Genomic DNA, 18810 nt, shown 5'->3' with positions numbered 1-18810 from the left:
TTGGAAAGGCTCTAACAGACGGAAAACCACTCTGCCTGCTCCCCACTATCCTTAGCATTGTATTTAAAAAGAAACTACCGCCCTCAAATTTGTTTGGAAAGGCTCTAACAGACGGAAAACCACTCTGCCTGCTCCCCACTATCCTTAGCATTGTATTTAAAAAGAAACTACCGCCCTCAAATTTGTTTGGAAAGGCTCTAACAGACGGAAAACCACTCTGCCTGCTCCCCACTATCCTTAGCATTGTATTTAAAAAGAAACTACCGCCCTCAAATTTGAGGCAATCACAGTCTGAGCAATTGAAACTTTCGCCTGCCTTTTCGTTTACCAGAGAAAGTGACATCACAACCACCTTTGACAAAGGCTGAAAGAGTCTGTCTGTTCTAAACATCACTATAGGGAAGGGATGCAGGATTAGCTCACAGTATATGACTGCTCAAGACCCAGAGCTTCCAGAGCACTCCATGTCACCACACCCTCCTGGCCCAAACCGTGATAGAGTAAATGAAGGGCCCAGCCCCGCTCCCAGTAGTCATAATTCTAGCCTGCCTCCTGAAGAAGTCCTTTTGAAACCACCAACCACTCAGTAATGACAAGAACTTTGACAACTTTCCTATCTCTGTAATAACAAGTATCCCTGACCTGCCCATGTTAAACCCGTGACAAAATGACTCCCTGGCTTTAGCACACAACTCCCTACCTAGATTTGTATCTTTCAAATTTCCCCGAACAAGCGGCTCAGAAAATGAGTTAATGCAGTTCCAGGGTACAATGATTCTAGTATACAGCTGCAGCTGAGGAACATATAAAATATGGTTGTGGATTTTTTTTATTAACAAAGTGCCCAAACCTTCATAATGACCCCAAAAGCAGTCCCAGCCACCCAAGATCCTCTACATCTTGGGAGACCTGGTTCTATTCCCGGCTCAGCATCTTGGTTTCGCAATCTATAAAGCGGAATAGTAAAACTGACCTCCTTTGTAAAGTTGTTTGAGATCACCAATGAAAAGTGCTACATGAGAGCTAGGTATTAAAATAATAAGTATAACTCAACTATCGTACGAAAGGGGGGAGTTGATGGCAGTCCAATTTTCAGGTCTTTCATCTGTCCCCTTTTTGATTCCTTAGCTGACAGGTATGTTCCTCTGTCAGCCAGGGAGAGCCACTATGCCAGTAGTCATAAAGAGTGGAAGAACTCTGCTTTTCTGAGTAAAGCTGCTAAAGGATCAGAATAGGATTAACACCTTTGCAAAACTATCATGAACACTCACGAGCCCAGGGACAAAATCTACACTCACTTGGTCTTCACCACAATTATAATTTACAAGTATTACATTTTAGTTGCCTGTCAAAAAATTGCGGCAAGTGGATGAGTAGAATTTTCAAGACTGGATTTACCATGTTACATCTTACTAAATCATCATATTTAATTCCTGCCAATGATCAACAGAAGTGGGTTTCATATGCACATATCTGACAGATTTAATAATTTAAAGCATGGGTTGGATGCTGTGATAGAGCATGTCAACTTGAAGGAGAGCTCTGCAGTGGAAGTAGAAAGGAGGCGTACAGGAAGAGGCCACTTACCTGAAAGACCATTCCAGTGTTGCTGGCTTCACCAACTGCTGAAAAGAAAAAACACATACCTGTCCCGTTTTCAGTCCCTCTCAAAAAATTGTTGGTTCCCAATGAAAGACTTGCACTTGTTTAACTCCATGTCTTGAGAAACAGATTAGACAAAACATCACACCAGTTACAGTAGGAAACAATCCTCCACTGGATTAGTGAGGGTGATGGATGAGATCAGTACTAAGTCTTTTCCAGACTCTGGTAATAACCAGACACTTATGTGAGTAGATCACTGGAGCTGAGCTTCAGGATGGTTTATCACAGGAAGTAAAAGGAAAATTCCAAGTTAAAGGGACAGGGATTGTATCCCTCTAAACACATGGAGCACCAGTTCTGACAGGACAGGCTGTTAAGGAAGTCATATTAAGAGCAGGATGATTACACTTCTCTGTATGATAACCATAGCAAATATTAAAGATAGCTTAATCTGTTATTCTCTTTGCAATAATATTAGCTCAGTGAAGAATTAGGGGATATTTGTATTCCAACTTGGTTTGCAACAATTACTACTTTTAAAAGAAAACTGGGTTAAATATATATATTACATCATACTATTGACAAATGTCTCTATTTTCAAGATCACAGATCTGCACTATTTGACAATGTTATGTTTAAAGCATGAAAGCTACCAGTCTTAGGCTACCAAGTTCAGATTTCAATGTCGCCTTGTTTCCAATAAATAACTAAAAAATAATTAAAAATAAGTATCACTAAAGTAAGAAAATTGAATACAGAAAACAGATCTGCTGAATAAGGAGATGCAACTCTCTCAGTTGTATTTCAAAGTACGCCCACAATCTAAGAATTGTTTTACAAATTTTTAAAATATGACTGCAATCATGTTTACATATCTTGTGCAGTTCTTTATACACTGTTTTCTTTACAATGCTGTAGGTGTACATTTCAGTAAAATCATAACAGAAGTGATGCACTATATTTATATGTACAGTGTACTCAACCCCTATTTATGGGATGCATGTTTCTCGCTGTTTGCACAACCATGTAATGGTGAACTGACTGAAAGCAATGTGCACAGACTAACAAGGAGTGGAGTAAGGAGAGTCATACTAGCTGTAAACTCTGAGTTTACATGACTTTGTGTGTCATCTTTACATATATTGTGATGTAACTATCAAGTCTACTTATGCAAAGTCAAACAGATTTCCAATCAGCAGATCCACACATTTCTCAACATGATTTTGTAACTGGAAATGGTCTTCTAATTATATACCAAAATCATCAATACTGAAACATTTCAGAAAATGTCACTAAAAATATGCAAAGTGACTAGAGATTAGCACTAGAGCTTGCTTTTATTTTTGATCACAAGATTTATTCTTCCTTATAAATGCACAGTGCTATGATTTGCGATTCTTCTTATGGATTCTGCTTCAATGCAGGAAGAACATGCGCTATTAAATTCTATATTACACACACTGTACATTTTTAATCCAATATATTCAAAATTTAATATTAAAAGTCACATTTCTGACATGTACAGTTAAACGTACTAAAGCCTGATTCTCATTTACACTATGGCCTCTTTACAGTGTCATAGTGGTGTAAAGGGCCATTAGTGTGCATAAGAATCTATCTCACTTACCTTTTGTGATCCTACTCTATAGTAATGCAATCAACTCAAAATTTCTGAATTAAAATCAGTATCAAATATGGTAATAATGTTCCAAATCTATAGGAGGGAAGAACAGGAAAAAAGCCCTATGAAAATGCGCTGTAGCCCATAACCAAATATTTAAATATTTCACTTATTTGTTAAAATTATCCACATCATTTCTGGCATACTTGATATATTTCTACATGCCTTTTTCTGCCCTGTTGAGATCAAATTTTGTCTTAAATCAATTAACATGAAAAATACCGCTAAACAGTTTAATTCATAAAACAGTATTCTATATTTTTATTTTTCAAACAGCCAGTGACCACATTTAAAATGCATCATTTCTAAATATAAATTATCAAACTAATAGATTAATCAAAAATGAAAGCAAATAACATAATTTCCTTTAGTATCACAATACATAAAAGGGTATTATAAACCCAAAATAGCTAAGTTAACCATAAGAAAACAGTAATGTCTGAAGCAATGAAACCCATTAAGCCACTTAATGAAAAAATCAATTCTAAAAATACAATATATTCACTATGACTATGCATAAAAACCATCTTCCACTGTATTATACAGGCACAACAATCCAATTGTTCATGTCATATTTTGTCAAGCAAAATTTAATTTACAATCACAGTCAATGAATAGGAATAGCAACTTCCAAAGTATTTTAAATATTGATTTTAGAAGAGAAATAAAGGCAGAAAAACGATCTTTTAAAACGTATTGTTAATGAAAAAATTCATTTGGCCAAGCCTGCTAATCAAGTAGTTTTATTCTTTTGAATTTAGTGTAACACAATGCACATTTCTTTTTTTAAATTCCCACTCAAGTAAACAAAGCTCCCATTAACGTGACTGGGAGCAAGATCAAACACTAAGAACTAAACAATTCTGGTTAAATAACCTCCCTGCAAAATATTTTTCACCTTTCTGAATGGATTATTAAATTCAAATGCTCAGACTGCTTTGAAATGAAATAACCCTTTTACACTTGTTTTGTTTGACAACTCTCTCTTGCTCATACACTCACCCACACACCCCGTTGTCCTGAAATCCCTGATTTCACAGGAACTAAGACTCACCTCCTAATTTCTATCAGAAACATAAGGAATATACAAATTCATACTTTTCAGGTTTATAGAAAACCATCTATTACTTATATACATATTTTTTACAGATGGAACTTGAGCTTTTTTTTTTTTTATTTTTACTCAAACAGTAACATGGACGGAACTGATGGTGTAGGTTAAAAGAATACTGTATAACCACTGAAATAAACCCATTGTCCTGCCAAAAACTTAACTATAGGGTGTTGGTCTTTTTTTATTAGTTGAAATACAAAGAAGGCATATGGACTTCAGGAAAACAACACTATATCAGAAAATGCACTGTAACAGTGTTCCAGTATATATATATGGAAATATGATGATTTTGAATATATATCTACACACACACACACACACACACACACACACACACAAAATCATCATATTTCCAGACTCAATTTAGCACTACATAGTATGCCCTTGAAATAAAAGGTCACCTGCTTTATTTGGATATGAAGTTCCCTTCCAGACAGCATTAAAATAAAGACAAGAGTACACAGACAAAATCCAGTATAATTCATTTCTGACAATGAAAATTCCCTCCATACTGTTGCAAAATTCCTTCTATTGAAACGGTTTTGCTACAATAATAAAAAGCATACATTACATATAAAAGATACCAGTGTACTAAAAGTGACAGAAGTGGACTAGCAAATCCTTCAAAGCACATATTATATAACTGACTAGCATTTAAAAACATTTCTCTTATAAAATGTAGGTCATTTACATTTATAAATCTGTGTTTTTTCTAAAGCAGTGATGACTGTGTTCAAATAGCTATGCCACATTCTACCATCCAATATCTAGTCAGTTCAAACTGTAGTAAGTTTGACAACTTAATAACTGAATAAACCCATTTCATCAGTTGAGGATGACTCACACTTAAAAAATAAGCACGTAAAATGAACTTATATATAACTTGTATAGATTCACTGTTGAACTGTATATGAATTATGAAGAGAACTATTCCTTTATATTGGAGCCCCAAGTCACATCAGGTCAGTATCAGGACTTAAGGAATCTGAATTAAAGTATAAGAATTGTCACGAATCAGCACAGAAGCAGAAAAGTATCTCTCTTCCTTTAAAACTAAACTTTTGCAGTCTTCCTCATCTCTCAGAAGTGCAGTAAAGCCATTCATTTCTTACTGAAAGCGTTTATAGAAGTCATAAATCTAAAGCCTGTCTCCTCTGTGACTGAAATTGTGCTGTGTAAACAGTTATATACTCCAACAGGAGGACAGTTGAATTTATTTATAAAAAATGATTAAGAATATTGATTAACTCAAACAAGGCTATTAACTCCAAAACTATTTTTGGAACGATCCTTATGCTACTTGTAAAGTTAGCACTGTCAGGTATTATTGCTTACATACAGTACAACATCATATGCCTTCTAACATAAAGCAGTACTGTGATCAGTCTGTATATATTTACAGCATTTTTGAGGGTTTTTTTTAAACAAGCTATAAAAACATTACATACTTTACAGACAATACAGATTTCCACACTGGTACTCAATTCAAACAAATGGAATGCATAACAATAATAAACATCATAAAGGAAGACTGACATAAGTCCTTGATTGTCAAGACACATTTATATTTATATATAAACTCTAACTGTGCAGAATCAAAGATTCAATCATAAGTACATCCTTATTTGATAAATCATATTTACAGCAAGATATTGCATAAAAAAATAAAACAATGTCGTTTACACAATTTTACCTTTCCATCCATTGGATTAAGGAAAGCAAGAAACAACTCTTAGAAATGTTTGCTTGCCTCAATTTGTGTATCCTAAGAAAAGAAATAGTTTTAAAAAGGAAACAAAGTTTTTATATGCGTAGTATAACAAAAGCGATTATAAAATTTATTTCCCTGACTTAAAGCAATTTAAAACTGAACAGAAGTTCAAATTTAAACTTAAAGGTGTTTTTCATTAACAGTAATACTTAGTACAAGTTCTTTGAAAAAGTGAATTCTAGTTTAATGTGTTACATGCTTAACATAAACATGCACCAACATAAAATGAATGAACTTTCAAAATTACAAGGCTTCCATTTAGTAGAACTTTTAACATTAATGAAGCATAAAACTATTATTTTGCCTCAGTATTAACCACATAATTTGAAAGTCCACGTGTATTGGTACCAACTCAAGTAACCATAGCACAAGCATATGTCTCCCTGCTAAAGTTTCCAAATGTATTCCAGGAATATTAGGAATTTCCCTGCAATTTGTAATGAATTAAAAAAAAAACTAACAAGAAAATTCAGTTTGCAAATTTACATACACAAAATAATGCAATACTGCAAAATTCAGAGTAGATTATTTGGGTCATTTTCAAATTTTTGCTGCACATGATGCTAACTTAAAATATTCAAAACAAGCAAATAATATATTGTTTATATCCAGATTTTTCAGAGGGAAAACCATACATTTCTGAAAAAGCCACAGTAGAACCCCATTAATGCACAGTAATGACTTGGAAAACATTTACAAATGACTGAATTTTGAGAAGTAGCAAGTGAGCAAGCAAACAAAGGCAAGGATATCACATCACAAAATGTACTTGGTTCATTTATTGCAACAACTGTAGTTAGTTTCCATTATACTACTTCAGAGTATACTAATAAATGTTCTGTAGTATACTTGGTTGAAGTAACAGACTTATTAAAGTGAGACTTCACTACAGTACTTAACTATTAATACTTTGCAGAGTAGGGAGAAAGCAGATTGTATGTGTAAGAATTAGGGGGTGCTTTAATTAGCAATCAGCAAATTAGAAAGATTTTATTGTATTTCCCCTTTATCACTGAATTGCTCCCTTTCTCCAAAACACTGACAACCTACAATATAAATATAAAAAGTAATAAAAACGTTAAACAATCATGAGTATTTTAGGGGTTGTAGTATTTTCTTCTTGCACCATAATTTTCCCATAGGCAACACCAGGAAACACACAGGATCATGAAAAAATTCATTTTAAAGCCTGATTTAAATTCTTCATATTGCTGTTTATAAGACTAGTGTAGAGTAGTACACAATTCTATCCTCCTCTTCAAACTTTATCATTTATGATTAACTCACACTCAAACCAGTACAAGAAAATGTAGATGCTTACTAATATACCACTGCAAGCCAACTCCTTCATTATTAGTTATAATCGTGGTAAAACATAACAAAGGACTAGTGCTCAAAGGGACACTCTCAAGTAATTTAGGCCCAAAATACTATCTATTTAAAATTATTATAGTCTGGGAGTAAATGCCCTAAAATTTCTAAATATATGTTTTTCATTTATCCTTACTCTGTCACAGAAAAAAAACAGCCATAAGAGATTCCACCTTACACTCGCACACATGCACACCTTTCACAACTTATAAAATAATATAAGAGCTTCTACTGTTGGCTTGCTGGGATATAAATCCCATTCCCAAAAGTGTTCTGGCTTAATAATGCTGGTACATGAACAATATAGTGAAGAAAAAGTCATTTTCATGTTTAGTTCCTTCAAATATATAGGGGGCCCAGATGAACTTGTTAAAAATACAGGCTTATCTAGAGAGGGAAATTTACTGGCACAACAAATCTGGTATAACTATAGCAACAAAATCATATTGGAAGAATTCTGCTGGTAAATTTCTCCAGCTAGAAAAAGCCTAAATTTCCACAGATTAACTCCTAGCACTGCCTCTATCTATATGTATAAAGTAAGTCTACAAAATAATCACCATGGGATAGAGTGAGGACTTTACATTTTGCCCTACGTCACAGAGCACAGCTGTAATACCCCAGGAACACACCAGAGAATGAACTGTGACTCACAGAACCACAATTCCTCCTCTGGGGAGAAGCAAGTTATTTCACCCTTTGTGTGAAACACCTTACTCACCACTATGCAAAAAGTTAACTATTCTGGCTCGTGTGCAGAGAGAGTGGAGCCAAGGTTTTCCTCTCCCCCCTCCCCCGCCACTTTCTCACAACAGAGTATCGGCAGAGCAGCCCCTGCCCTCTCCAACACAGCCAGTCATCAACCTGGCAAGGACCGAGTAGGCCTTAATCCCTCTTATTTCCCTGTGTGTCCAAATAAGTGCTGTAATAATTTAGCCCCAAGGGAATTTTCTTAAAACAATGGTAAATAAATGGACATATATTTGCAATGGTAGGATATTAAACCAAAGATGCCGATGGAAGTAACGTTAATGGAAATGAGATATCTGCTTCATGACAGGCTGTTTCTTGTTGAGAGTTAGGTGCCATACACATGTGTATGTCTATGCAAGTAGGACAGGAGACTAAAACAATGTAGAAAAAATTCAAGGGACACAACCAGGTTAAAAATATTCTTTTAAAGATGTTTCCTTGTGTGTCACTAATATTGTACAATGATTTCACTTTTCTCCGTTGATGTTTATTTTTCTACTTAACTCAGGGCCAAATCTTCAGACCTGTTTCTGTAAGAAAATGGTAGAGTATATACCCCCTTGCAGAATCATAAAACAGCTGCACAATGAATCCTAAGAATAGTTAAGGCCATCACAGGGCAATAAGAATCTGGTCTCACTGTATACAAATGAGTTATGCAGGAAGCTCATGTAAATGATCTCCCTGGCCACTTGAGGTGCAGTCTATGGATTCCAGATGAACTTTCTTCCTAAAACGGGCCAAGGGAGTTACTGCAGCTACAATGATGCAAAACAATAAAATGTGCTTAGTATTTTGGGAATGGGTAAGTTGTGCTCTCCCACTCCTCAAGTCTGCTGTCTGGGGAGGGTGTTCTTCAGTATGATGGGGCTCAACCTCCTCTCCGAGCTGATGGTTTCATTTGGGAGATATCAGCCAGGGACAGTGTTGTAAAGGTATGTATGCATCCTTATCTGTATCCCCATGTAATGGTTCATCAACCTACAATATTAGGTTTAAACTTCCTTAAACTACCTGACCGTGTATCCTCTAGGGAAAGGTGCAAACGAATGAACATAAAGTTCAAAATTTTAAAATTGTTAACTTAAACTACACAACACATTTATGTTATTCCAATCTCACCACCTTAAAAATGCACACAACCATTTATCGTACCTTACTGTATACTTCAAGGCAAAGTACTATTAAAAAAACATATTCATGGTACAGGGATAAAGTTTGCAGTTTATTTATACTGTGAAATGCAACAAAAGCTTCTGATCATTCATCTATACTGAAAAAAATTCTGTTCACTAGCATTAGTCAACAGTTTTGGTTGGTAAAATTGTAATGAACATTGTTCATTAAGAAATCATTAAAAAGATATGCAATTAGAAGGCCCACTTCAGCTTCTTGGGATGCTTTAGTATGTTTAATTATCTGAATTGTCAAAGTTCTAGATAGAGAAAATTAAACCAGTTTTAACAGAAGCTAAGAAATTCCAATCTCATTTTATATTAAAAAATATTAATCAGTGTTGTATGAGATGATAATGATGCAGCCATATCAGACCTAAAAATCTAAAATAGTTTTTACTCTTTGAGAAATCAAAAAATATCAAATAGAAACTAAGTGCTCTTTGTTAATCACTGTGAATATGCAGGATAAAGTACGATTAAGCTTTAAAATCTCGGAATACACAATTTGTGTAAGCTTTAAGTAATTGGGAATGTAATCTACAGAGTATTTTAACTAAAACTTCAAAATCTTGATATCTGCATGTGAAAGAATCATAAAAAGTTATGTCTAGGTTCAACTGTACAAAGAAATATGCAACACACTTCAGGACTGAAGTAAATGCATTAGCAGACATGTATTTTGCTAAAAAAGTTTTTAAAGTATTTTAAATTAATTAGACTTTTAAATAATGGAGTTAGTCTATCAGAATTTATTATTACTTTTTTCCTCCAAAACACAGCTCAGTGTAATGCAAAGCAAAAATAAAGGGCATATGGCATATATTTCATTTTAAGAGGGAAGAAAGGGTATTTCTATACACCAATGTGGTTTAGCCATAATCGCTTGACATTTAAACTTTCAGTTTATTCTGTTTAGTATATTTAGGTTCCCTACTGAAGAGCAATGACTACACTGACAAGCTTAGAAAATGACAACATGACAATTACTGTTCTACCAAGAACGTACAATGAAACCAAATAGGAAACTATTATGGGAGGAAATCTTACCTTGGGTTTTGTGTTTTGTTTTAAATTTAAGTGTATGTAAAAGAGCAAGTTTCTGGTCTCGAACAAGTGAGCAATAAACTGCCTTTTATAGGAGAGACAACATGTAAGGCAGTTCAATGACTGGTGGACTAACCAAAAATGAAGTTATTGATCTTGCTATATCAGCTTATTTTTGTTATAACACAACGTTCTTAAAAGCTGTACAGCACTCCATTTGATACAGAGCAACACCACTCTTGACAGATCTGTTCTAAAGTGCCAATATTATTTACAAAGATTTTCTTAGCCAAAAGTCTGGCCCGTTGTGGCATCAGGTGAAGAAGTCATCCCAGCTCTACTATCATTTACATTCACCAAGGGAAATTCAGGGAATTCAGCACTTGTCCCTGGCCCTCGCAGGTTCACCTGTCCATTGGCAGTGCTAAACTGAGGTGATATTCCAGCTCTTGCTCCATGGTATTGAGCTCTGAAGGGCTGCTCAAAGGAGCTCATTTGATAAGCCTGATGGACAGGCTGTGCCTCTGCTTTCTTCTGAGAAGTCACTTGATCCAAGAAGTCCTGTGCAGAGGAGGAGGAAGAATGATTCGCCTCATCACCTGAAAAGGGAAAAGAGTGCTGGGAATCAGCAACCATTAGTCCAAAATGAGACTTGTCTGGAGTTGTTCTTAATGGAGAGTTCATTCCCGATCGAAAGCTATTGACAGGTATAGAAGCGTAGACCTGTTTGTCTATGGAAGAGAATGCTGGCTGGCTTGTAAGAGTCTGGTTATCAGTCACAAAATTAAGGCTTGGGTTGTTCAAATAGGCATCATTTTGGCTAGTTCTGTCCAACGCTTGTTGTAGAAACTTTGAATATTCTTGTAACATACTGGCTTTATCTGATGAGGAAGCTTGAGAGCTTGTTCCAACAGTTTCAGACTGGGTGACCTCAGATACTTCAGAAGAATTGATTGATATACTGGAGGTCACCTCAGTATCCGTCACATTGAAAGATATTTCATGTTGTCCATTAGCCTTGTGGGAATAATGATCTAGTAGAGTTTGAAGCACCTCATCTGGAATGACATTTTTGTCATGGTTACTTTTAATTTCCACATTCAGTGCCTGTGAATCTAATATGGATGCTGTGGTACTTTCATCAATGACACTTGCTACAGCTGCCTGTGTTACTGAAGGTTGAGATGCTATAGTACCTACATTCAGGGCATATTCTCTACTATTATTACTAGCCGCTTGCAGATACCTCTTTTTCTTTAAAAATTGCATTGCATCATCATAATTAGTGCTGCTGTGTACAGGTTTACTGGGTCCTTCCTGTAAAGTATCAACTTGGTCAATGTCAGCATTACCATCTGCGTCCAATAAACCTTGTTTATCCACAAGATCAAAGGCATACTTTGAAACCTTGTTCTCTTCATATGTAGATAAAGGTGAAATGGTCTGACTTTGCTCAAGTGGCTGTTTTAGACTTCTCTTACTAGTAACTTTTTTGAGAACCAGTTTAGGTGGGTGTATTTCTCCAGAATTTGCATCTTCTAAATGTGACCCACTGACAGAAGAATGTGGCATCTCAACAGCATATTCTGCCACCATATATTCATCCTTTACTTTAGCACTGGCAGAATACAAAGGCAAGTAGTCATTTTTATCCTTCTTCTGTTCTGATTTATCTCCAATTTCCTTGTCCACAGACTTTGCTTTCTCTGTTTTCTGTCTTTTCTTCTTTGGCAGGGAGCTGTCTTTCATCGGTGTAGAGAAGCCAGGATCTTCCTCAGATGTCAAAAGGCCAACTTTGGTGGCACTTCTATTAGGTTTCTTGTCACGGCTCTCATGGCACATACGTTTATGTTTCAGCACACGATCAGTTCTGGAAAAGTACTGTAGAGGATATTTTAAGTTAGAGAAAAATATATAAATAAGAAAAGCCATCTTTGTTTGTAAGTAATTTACTCATTAATTCACATACAGTTCAGCCACTTCAACTGAAGGCTGCCCTACAACATACATTCAGTTTGCATTAGAATAATTTTTTCTAGATCGATTTGTAGGTTTGTCAGACTTCAAAATTTACAGAAAGCCTTAGGTGTATTACTTTAGAATCAGGTTTGTTATTTCAGTTTTTAAAATGATGTGAATTATTTCAATTAACCATCTTACCTGCAAACAATATTCACACTGGTAAGGCTTCTCTCCACTATGAGTTCTCTTGTGCCTTTCCATATGATACTTCTGTATGAACCTCATACCACATTCATCACAGCGAAATGGTTTTTCACCTAAAAACAGTCATTATATTAAAATATAGTTTAAACAAAATAAAAACAGAAAAACAGAGTTATTCCATATGGTAACCTTGGCAAATATTACTAGCCTCTACTGGAAGTAACGGAGAAGAGGATTTAATATGCTCCCATTGAAAAGGCAATCTGTGTCCATTCACATAAGCCTCAATTTTCCCTAGTACTCACTAATATGTCAAGAATACCATGAGGGAAAGCAAAAAGGGAATATTATACCAAGAAATACTAATTAAAAAGGGGAAATTTTAAGTAACCTGTTTCTATTACCATCTCTTTTCCCTGCCTGCAGATATGTACTGTAAATCCATCAAAATGTTACCAAAGATTGCATAGGATAGAAAAATATATTTCAAAATGAATTGTTGCCAAAAATACATATTTAGGACAATGAGAAGACTGTAGTGATGACAAGGCCTAAATTCTTTCACCTTCCTTGCACAATTTGACTCCATTTTCTCAAAAAGAAATTTAAATTTTCAAGATGTCAGTGATTAAAAAAGTTTAAAATATCTGTGTCATTTTCTATAGTTCTCCCTCTTCTTTCTCTCCATATCTGTATGAAAAGCTGAAATAATGGCCCTGAACAATTTAAGCATTTTGGTTTGATTTCTAGAATAGTTCCAAAAAGTAAAAAGCATGTTCACTTTACCTTTTCTTTATGTAATTAAATATAAAAAACAACAAATCTCTGTAGTTAAAGTCATTCTGGCAAATGAAAATGGAAGTCTTGCCCTTTGTCACGTTATTCATTTGTTCAGACAGCATATTCTGAATGCTACTTCCACTCCAGTGCTACCTATACTTCTCACCTAATTTGTTCTTATTTAAAAATAAACAAAATTTACAAAGATCCATTCACATTATAAAGTAACTCAGATTAACTCTTTGTTTTAACTTTTGTCCTTTGCTATCTTCATTGTCTATGTTTGTCTGATGAAGCCTAACAAAAATCTACCTGTCTTGCAGTCTCTCTCTCTTTTACAGGAACTCACTATTATTCAGTGGAATTCACCTGAAGAGCAAGACATCTCCTGCATTATAGATGTAATATTATGGCTTCATGACTGTAGAATAAAGGCAAAAATCTTGTCTTTTTAATAACTGCAAAACAATCTCCAGAGCTATGGCACATTACTCTTTATGAATGGATGAATGAATTAATTAATTACAAAAACAACAAGGAGTCCGGTGGCACCTTAAATAAATCTCTTAGTCTTTAAGGTACCACCAAACTCCCTGTTGTTTTTGTGGATACAGACTAACACAGCAACCCCCTGATACCTAATTAATTACACATATTCCCATATAAACTAATTTCTTAAAAGGAAAAAATTACTGAGATCCTGGTATTTGTCTAGGAAAAAAGTTCCATCTTTCATAATGAAGAGAGACGGGGGCAAAATTAAATTTTAAAAAAAATAAAATTAAACCAGTATCATCTTGGCCAATAGGATATTATATTACAGAGTGGATTCTCTATAGATGTAAATCTCTTCAGGAAATAGGAATTACAGCATCTAGACATAAATAATATAGAAGTCCTACCACTTCTTAATAACCATATCTAAGCCTCTGCATTTGGAATGTGGTTATCTTTTGTTCTCCAATGTCAAACTTATTTATTGTTGGTGTGACGGATTGTTCTTTTTTCTGAATATTTATTATGCAATCTAGTGATTTAATGAGATAGAAAATAGGGATTCTGCTGACAGCATCTGCCAATATGGTTTTGGTCCTGGAAAACAACGCAATGTTTTTTTATTGCAGACAATACTGGCATCCTTCCTTTGTTTCTAGAAGTAAGGTTTAGATTGTTCCACTCTTTCCATCTGAAGTTATGTGACACACTGTTATCTGTTCTCATTATTACCAAGTTATGAATTTATTGATATTCAGAGGTATATTTTCCACTCAACAGAGAGGAATTTAACCACATCCCAGTACTAATGTAAATGAAGGTAGCATGGTTAAAGTCTCATATAAGACACTAAAATTTTATAGTACTGCAGTTTTAAGTCATTACAACTTAGAATACCAAACAGATGATGCAGACTTAAAAAAACAACAACTGTATACATTCTATGTAACCCTTCTTCCAATATCCATGCAGTAAACAGATTCTGAATTTACTATAAGTAGCCGACTATTGAAGTTTTTGTTTTAGTTATCTGTGTATTATTATTCTTCAATTATACAATTAGACACACCTACAATAAAACCATGGAAATTTGATTCACAGAAACTAGAAAAGACCTTTTTAGATCATCTTATTGTCTCTCTTGGTGACCCCATCAGCTACCACGGTTTCATCTCTCACCTTTATGCAGATAGCTTCCAATGCCAGTGCATCTCCAGTGCTTCTCAGATACCTCCTCTTGGATGGCCTGATGCCATCTCAAATTTATTCTCTCAAAAACTGAACTTATCTTCCATCCTGAGCGCTCTTTGCTGCTCCTTCTCCCCCAGGCTCACAAGCTCAGTATTGTCTTTGAGTTCTCTCTTCCTCCTTCCACATCTAGTCTCTTGCTTACCTTTGTTACATCTTCCTTTTTAAATCTATCACCAAACTGGGTTTCTTCATTAACCACCTGCTCATAACGTGGTCATATCTTGTATTGAATATCATACGTTTCTCCTCTCTGGACTTTAGCTTTTTACCTCTCCAACTCCAGTCTACTTAGTTTAGCCATTATTAAAATTGTCTCTCTCTTTCTCCACTTTCACTATAATCAGATCAGTACTTTCACACTTATTTATCTAGATGTTTATACCACTTTTACCATACTATTGTATTTTTGCCTAACCTTCTACCTGCTTCTTGAATCAAGTTCAAGAACTTCACCTTTACCTTCAAAGCCCTAAATACTTTGTCCCACCTATATTTCTGTTTGTTTTAAACTCCATATCACTCCCATAATTCCCTATCCTGCTTTCAATCCTCTTTCCTTGCTGTTTCCGTTTCCTACCATTCCCAATTTTGTGCTATTATCACATTGTCCCTGCTTTTGGAATAACGTCCTGCTTCCTGTCTACCAAATGTCCTCCCTACTGTCATTTAAATTCCCCTTTAAAACCTAACTCTGGAGTTGGCGCAAAGGTGGCTTTGCCTCCCACATTTTGGGGCTCCCCAGCCCAAATGTGAACACTAGAGAAAGCTCAAACTTATTTTAGCTTTAACATCCCTGTAGAAGTCATTCTGCCAGCCCGTAAAGGCTGGAGCATAGAGTGCTCTGTTCACACACCTCTCACCCCTAAGCATGCCCCAGGGGCTCCATAAATGGACCGTTGTAGAGCCCTTACACTGCTTTACTCTAACTGAGTAGACCCTTGGTGGGGTGAGATGGGGAAAATGCTGGTAGGTTACACTGCCTGTTATCTGTCCCCTTTACAACATTTGAAAAGTGTGAATGGGTCAGATCATAAGAGAGAATTTGGGATCTTTGCGAGTAGATACACTAGTATTCCTTCAAATCTAAACATTATTTCTGTCTAGATCTTGACTGGAAAGAGCAGGAATCTTGATTTGAGGAAACTGTTCCCAAATGAGCTGCTACATCTAGGAAGATGATATTGTTCAGCAGAGTGGCATAATGTTCTTCCCGATAAGATTAAGGAATGCCTTGTGAAGGTGAGTCTGTGAAGTTAATACCACCGTTAACTCTGGTTTTAATCTCTGTAAGGATGAGTATGTTAGAAAAGTATTAAAAATGTATCAGAAAATTCTTCTATTCTTAAGATGATCTGATGCCTACTGTAAACCATTTTACATAGCTGAAATCTGAAGGTAGACGGTTTTTACAAAATTCTATCCAACTTCTGAACCAGGACACATTATGTGAACTGATAAGATCATTAAGACACAATCTTCTTCTCTTAAACTAGGGAAAGAGTTGAGGACATATTTTCCTTAATTGGGTTAATGTATGGGAAAAGACTGCACCTAGAAGGAAAGGAATAACTTAATTGGAATGTACAATATATTATGCAGGTTATTGATCTAAATCATATAAAAAAATCATCTCAGATGTTTTGGACATGTCTGTACTAGAAGTCTTAATATTAATTCTAAAATGTATTTATAAAGTGCAGCTTCAAAAAGCAGTGAACAGGACGCTTAACAGTTATGCAAGCAAACACCCAGGAAGAGCTTACAATCTAAACACAAAATTTAGACAAAAGAGCAGAAAAGGCAAGCAACATAAAAGCAGAGTGATTGAGCAATTATGTTTGGCAGACGTCTTGTTAGTCCCAAGACTGTTTTATCTATTTTTTTGAGGTAGACTTTTTTGTAAAATTCTATCCAATGTTTGAACCAGGACACATTATGTGAACTGATAAGATCATTAAGACACAATCTTCCTCTCAAACTAGGGAAATGTCTACTCAAAATGTGAAGTGAGCTGGATTAAAGAATTAGGACGTGAGACAAGAATGCAGAGGTAGGGAGCTGGTGCAGAAATCTCCATCAGTGAAAACAAAGCAGAAGAGATTTGAAGAAAGCCTGTGGTGTTGTTCTCTTCAGAAGCCAGTGACCTAAGAACACCAAAGTAGTAGTCTACTTACAGTTTTCCCTCCTCCCACAAACTGAAAGTTGATTCTCAGTACCATTAGCAACAAGCAGAATAATAAAAAAATTACAACTAGCAGTTGATCTTTCTGGTTATCACCCTCTTCCCAAGTGTGGCTGTTTCTAGGCACCATGATTTTGTATTAATGCAACTTGTTAATTTCCTATACAGAATAAGGGCTGTTGATTGATGACTTCCTACCTTCTTTGAACAGTATTTAATTTGAGGCAATAGTTCCAATGACAGAAACCCTACCTACTGCCACTGGTTAGAGCACCTCTAAGTTCCCTGCTTTTACAAAGATATTAATGGGATTACTATCTGTGTTAGTGTTGTCTTTAGCAACCTTAATACTGGGTAGTTGGAGAATGGATACAAATCTTAAAAAGGAAAAAAAAATTCTGTTACTATTTAATCTTTTAAATACTGTACCAAAGGCGGAAACAATACAGGATCATTTCACTAGGAATAAAGGCAAATTAGATCTACTGCATTTGAGGGTTGGGAAATGAAGAAAACCAAAACTGTTTACAAAAGAGAAAGGGAGAGCTAGGCAGAAATACTTCCCATGGATTCTCACCCTCTACAGACTATAAAGAATCTATGGCAGTACTGAAGTTGAAGTCCAAGGAAAATACTTTTTTTTTTTTTTTCTTTTCCAGAGTAAAATCATGGAAACAGTATTCACCTTCTAGTTATAGAAGGCAATCTTCAAATGTAAATTATTTGGCAGATCCCAGTATGCAACTGTTGAACAGCATACCGCAACACTAAACAACAATTTAGGACCAGTGGTGAAGAATACCATATCTAAATTAAAATACAGAAGGATTTTTAGGTACGTAGACTGTAAGGAGCCAAACTAAAATTGGGGCAGGACACCAAAATCCACAGATTATAAAGCCATAAAGGACCGCTGTGATTATCTAGTCTGACCTCCTGTATAACACAGGTCCAGAGGTTCCATCACTACATTTTCTATTTATTTACTAAATGAACTTTAGAAAACTTTTTAAAACAACCAAATAAGTTATTTCCTTTTTTTCAAATAAGCCATATAAATATAATAATCACAGCTCACTGGGACTTATTAAGATTGTAAGGCAGCCCCTACTGACTGCATGCTCAGTAAAGCAGAGAATTACCCCAGTGGAGATTGTTCTAAGCACTCATTTAACTGTCATCTGGGAAACACCAGTGTTCTAATGGTTTAAACCAAATCCTCTATTCCAGTTCCAACAGAAAATTACCAAACTACGCAAGTCAGTAGGAGGCTGAGGAGAGGGGGAAAATATTTTTCCAAAAGCTTAGCAAACAGTAAGGCTAATTTGTTAAGACTGCAGTGTTTTTCTCTTATATACAGAAGAGTAATACACCTATGCAAGAGTTGGCATAAACAAACCAACCAACACTAAAAGCAAC

The 18810-nt window shown here is 35.4% G+C and overlaps 2 protein-coding genes across 5 annotated transcripts in view; both read right to left on the bottom strand.

Annotated features, from left to right (window-relative positions):
* Positions 1-2029, bottom strand: part of SLC12A8 (solute carrier family 12 member 8) — a 105264-nt gene extending 103235 nt beyond the window's left edge. Inside the window, exon 1 of the mRNA XM_032793981.2 lies at positions 1588-2029. The gene's annotated coding sequence lies outside the window, so the exon portion shown is untranslated. The remainder of the gene's footprint in view (positions 1-1587) is intronic.
* Positions 2030-4859: 2830 nt separating this feature from the next.
* Positions 4860-18810, bottom strand: part of ZNF148 (zinc finger protein 148) — a 61083-nt gene continuing 47132 nt past the window's right edge. For 2 of the 4 annotated variants that reach the window (XM_032793977.2, XM_032793976.2), the window contains 2 exons: positions 12678-12796; positions 4860-12398 (listed from right to left, as the gene is read on the bottom strand). In XM_032793977.2, the coding sequence (XP_032649868.1) occupies positions 10803-12398; positions 12678-12796 (1715 nt within the window). In that variant the 3' untranslated portion in view covers positions 4860-10802. Of the gene's footprint in view, positions 12399-12677; positions 12797-15137; positions 16455-16483; positions 16761-18810 lie in introns of those variants that run through there. The other 2 variants (XM_032793980.2, XM_032793978.2) reach the window with 2 other exon arrangements.

Source organism: Chelonoidis abingdonii, chromosome 10 (genome assembly GCF_003597395.2).
Source record: "Chelonoidis abingdonii isolate Lonesome George chromosome 10, CheloAbing_2.0, whole genome shotgun sequence".
NCBI classification, from domain to species: domain Eukaryota; kingdom Metazoa; phylum Chordata; order Testudines; family Testudinidae; genus Chelonoidis; species Chelonoidis abingdonii.
This window is presented reverse-complemented; position numbering and strand designations above follow the sequence as displayed.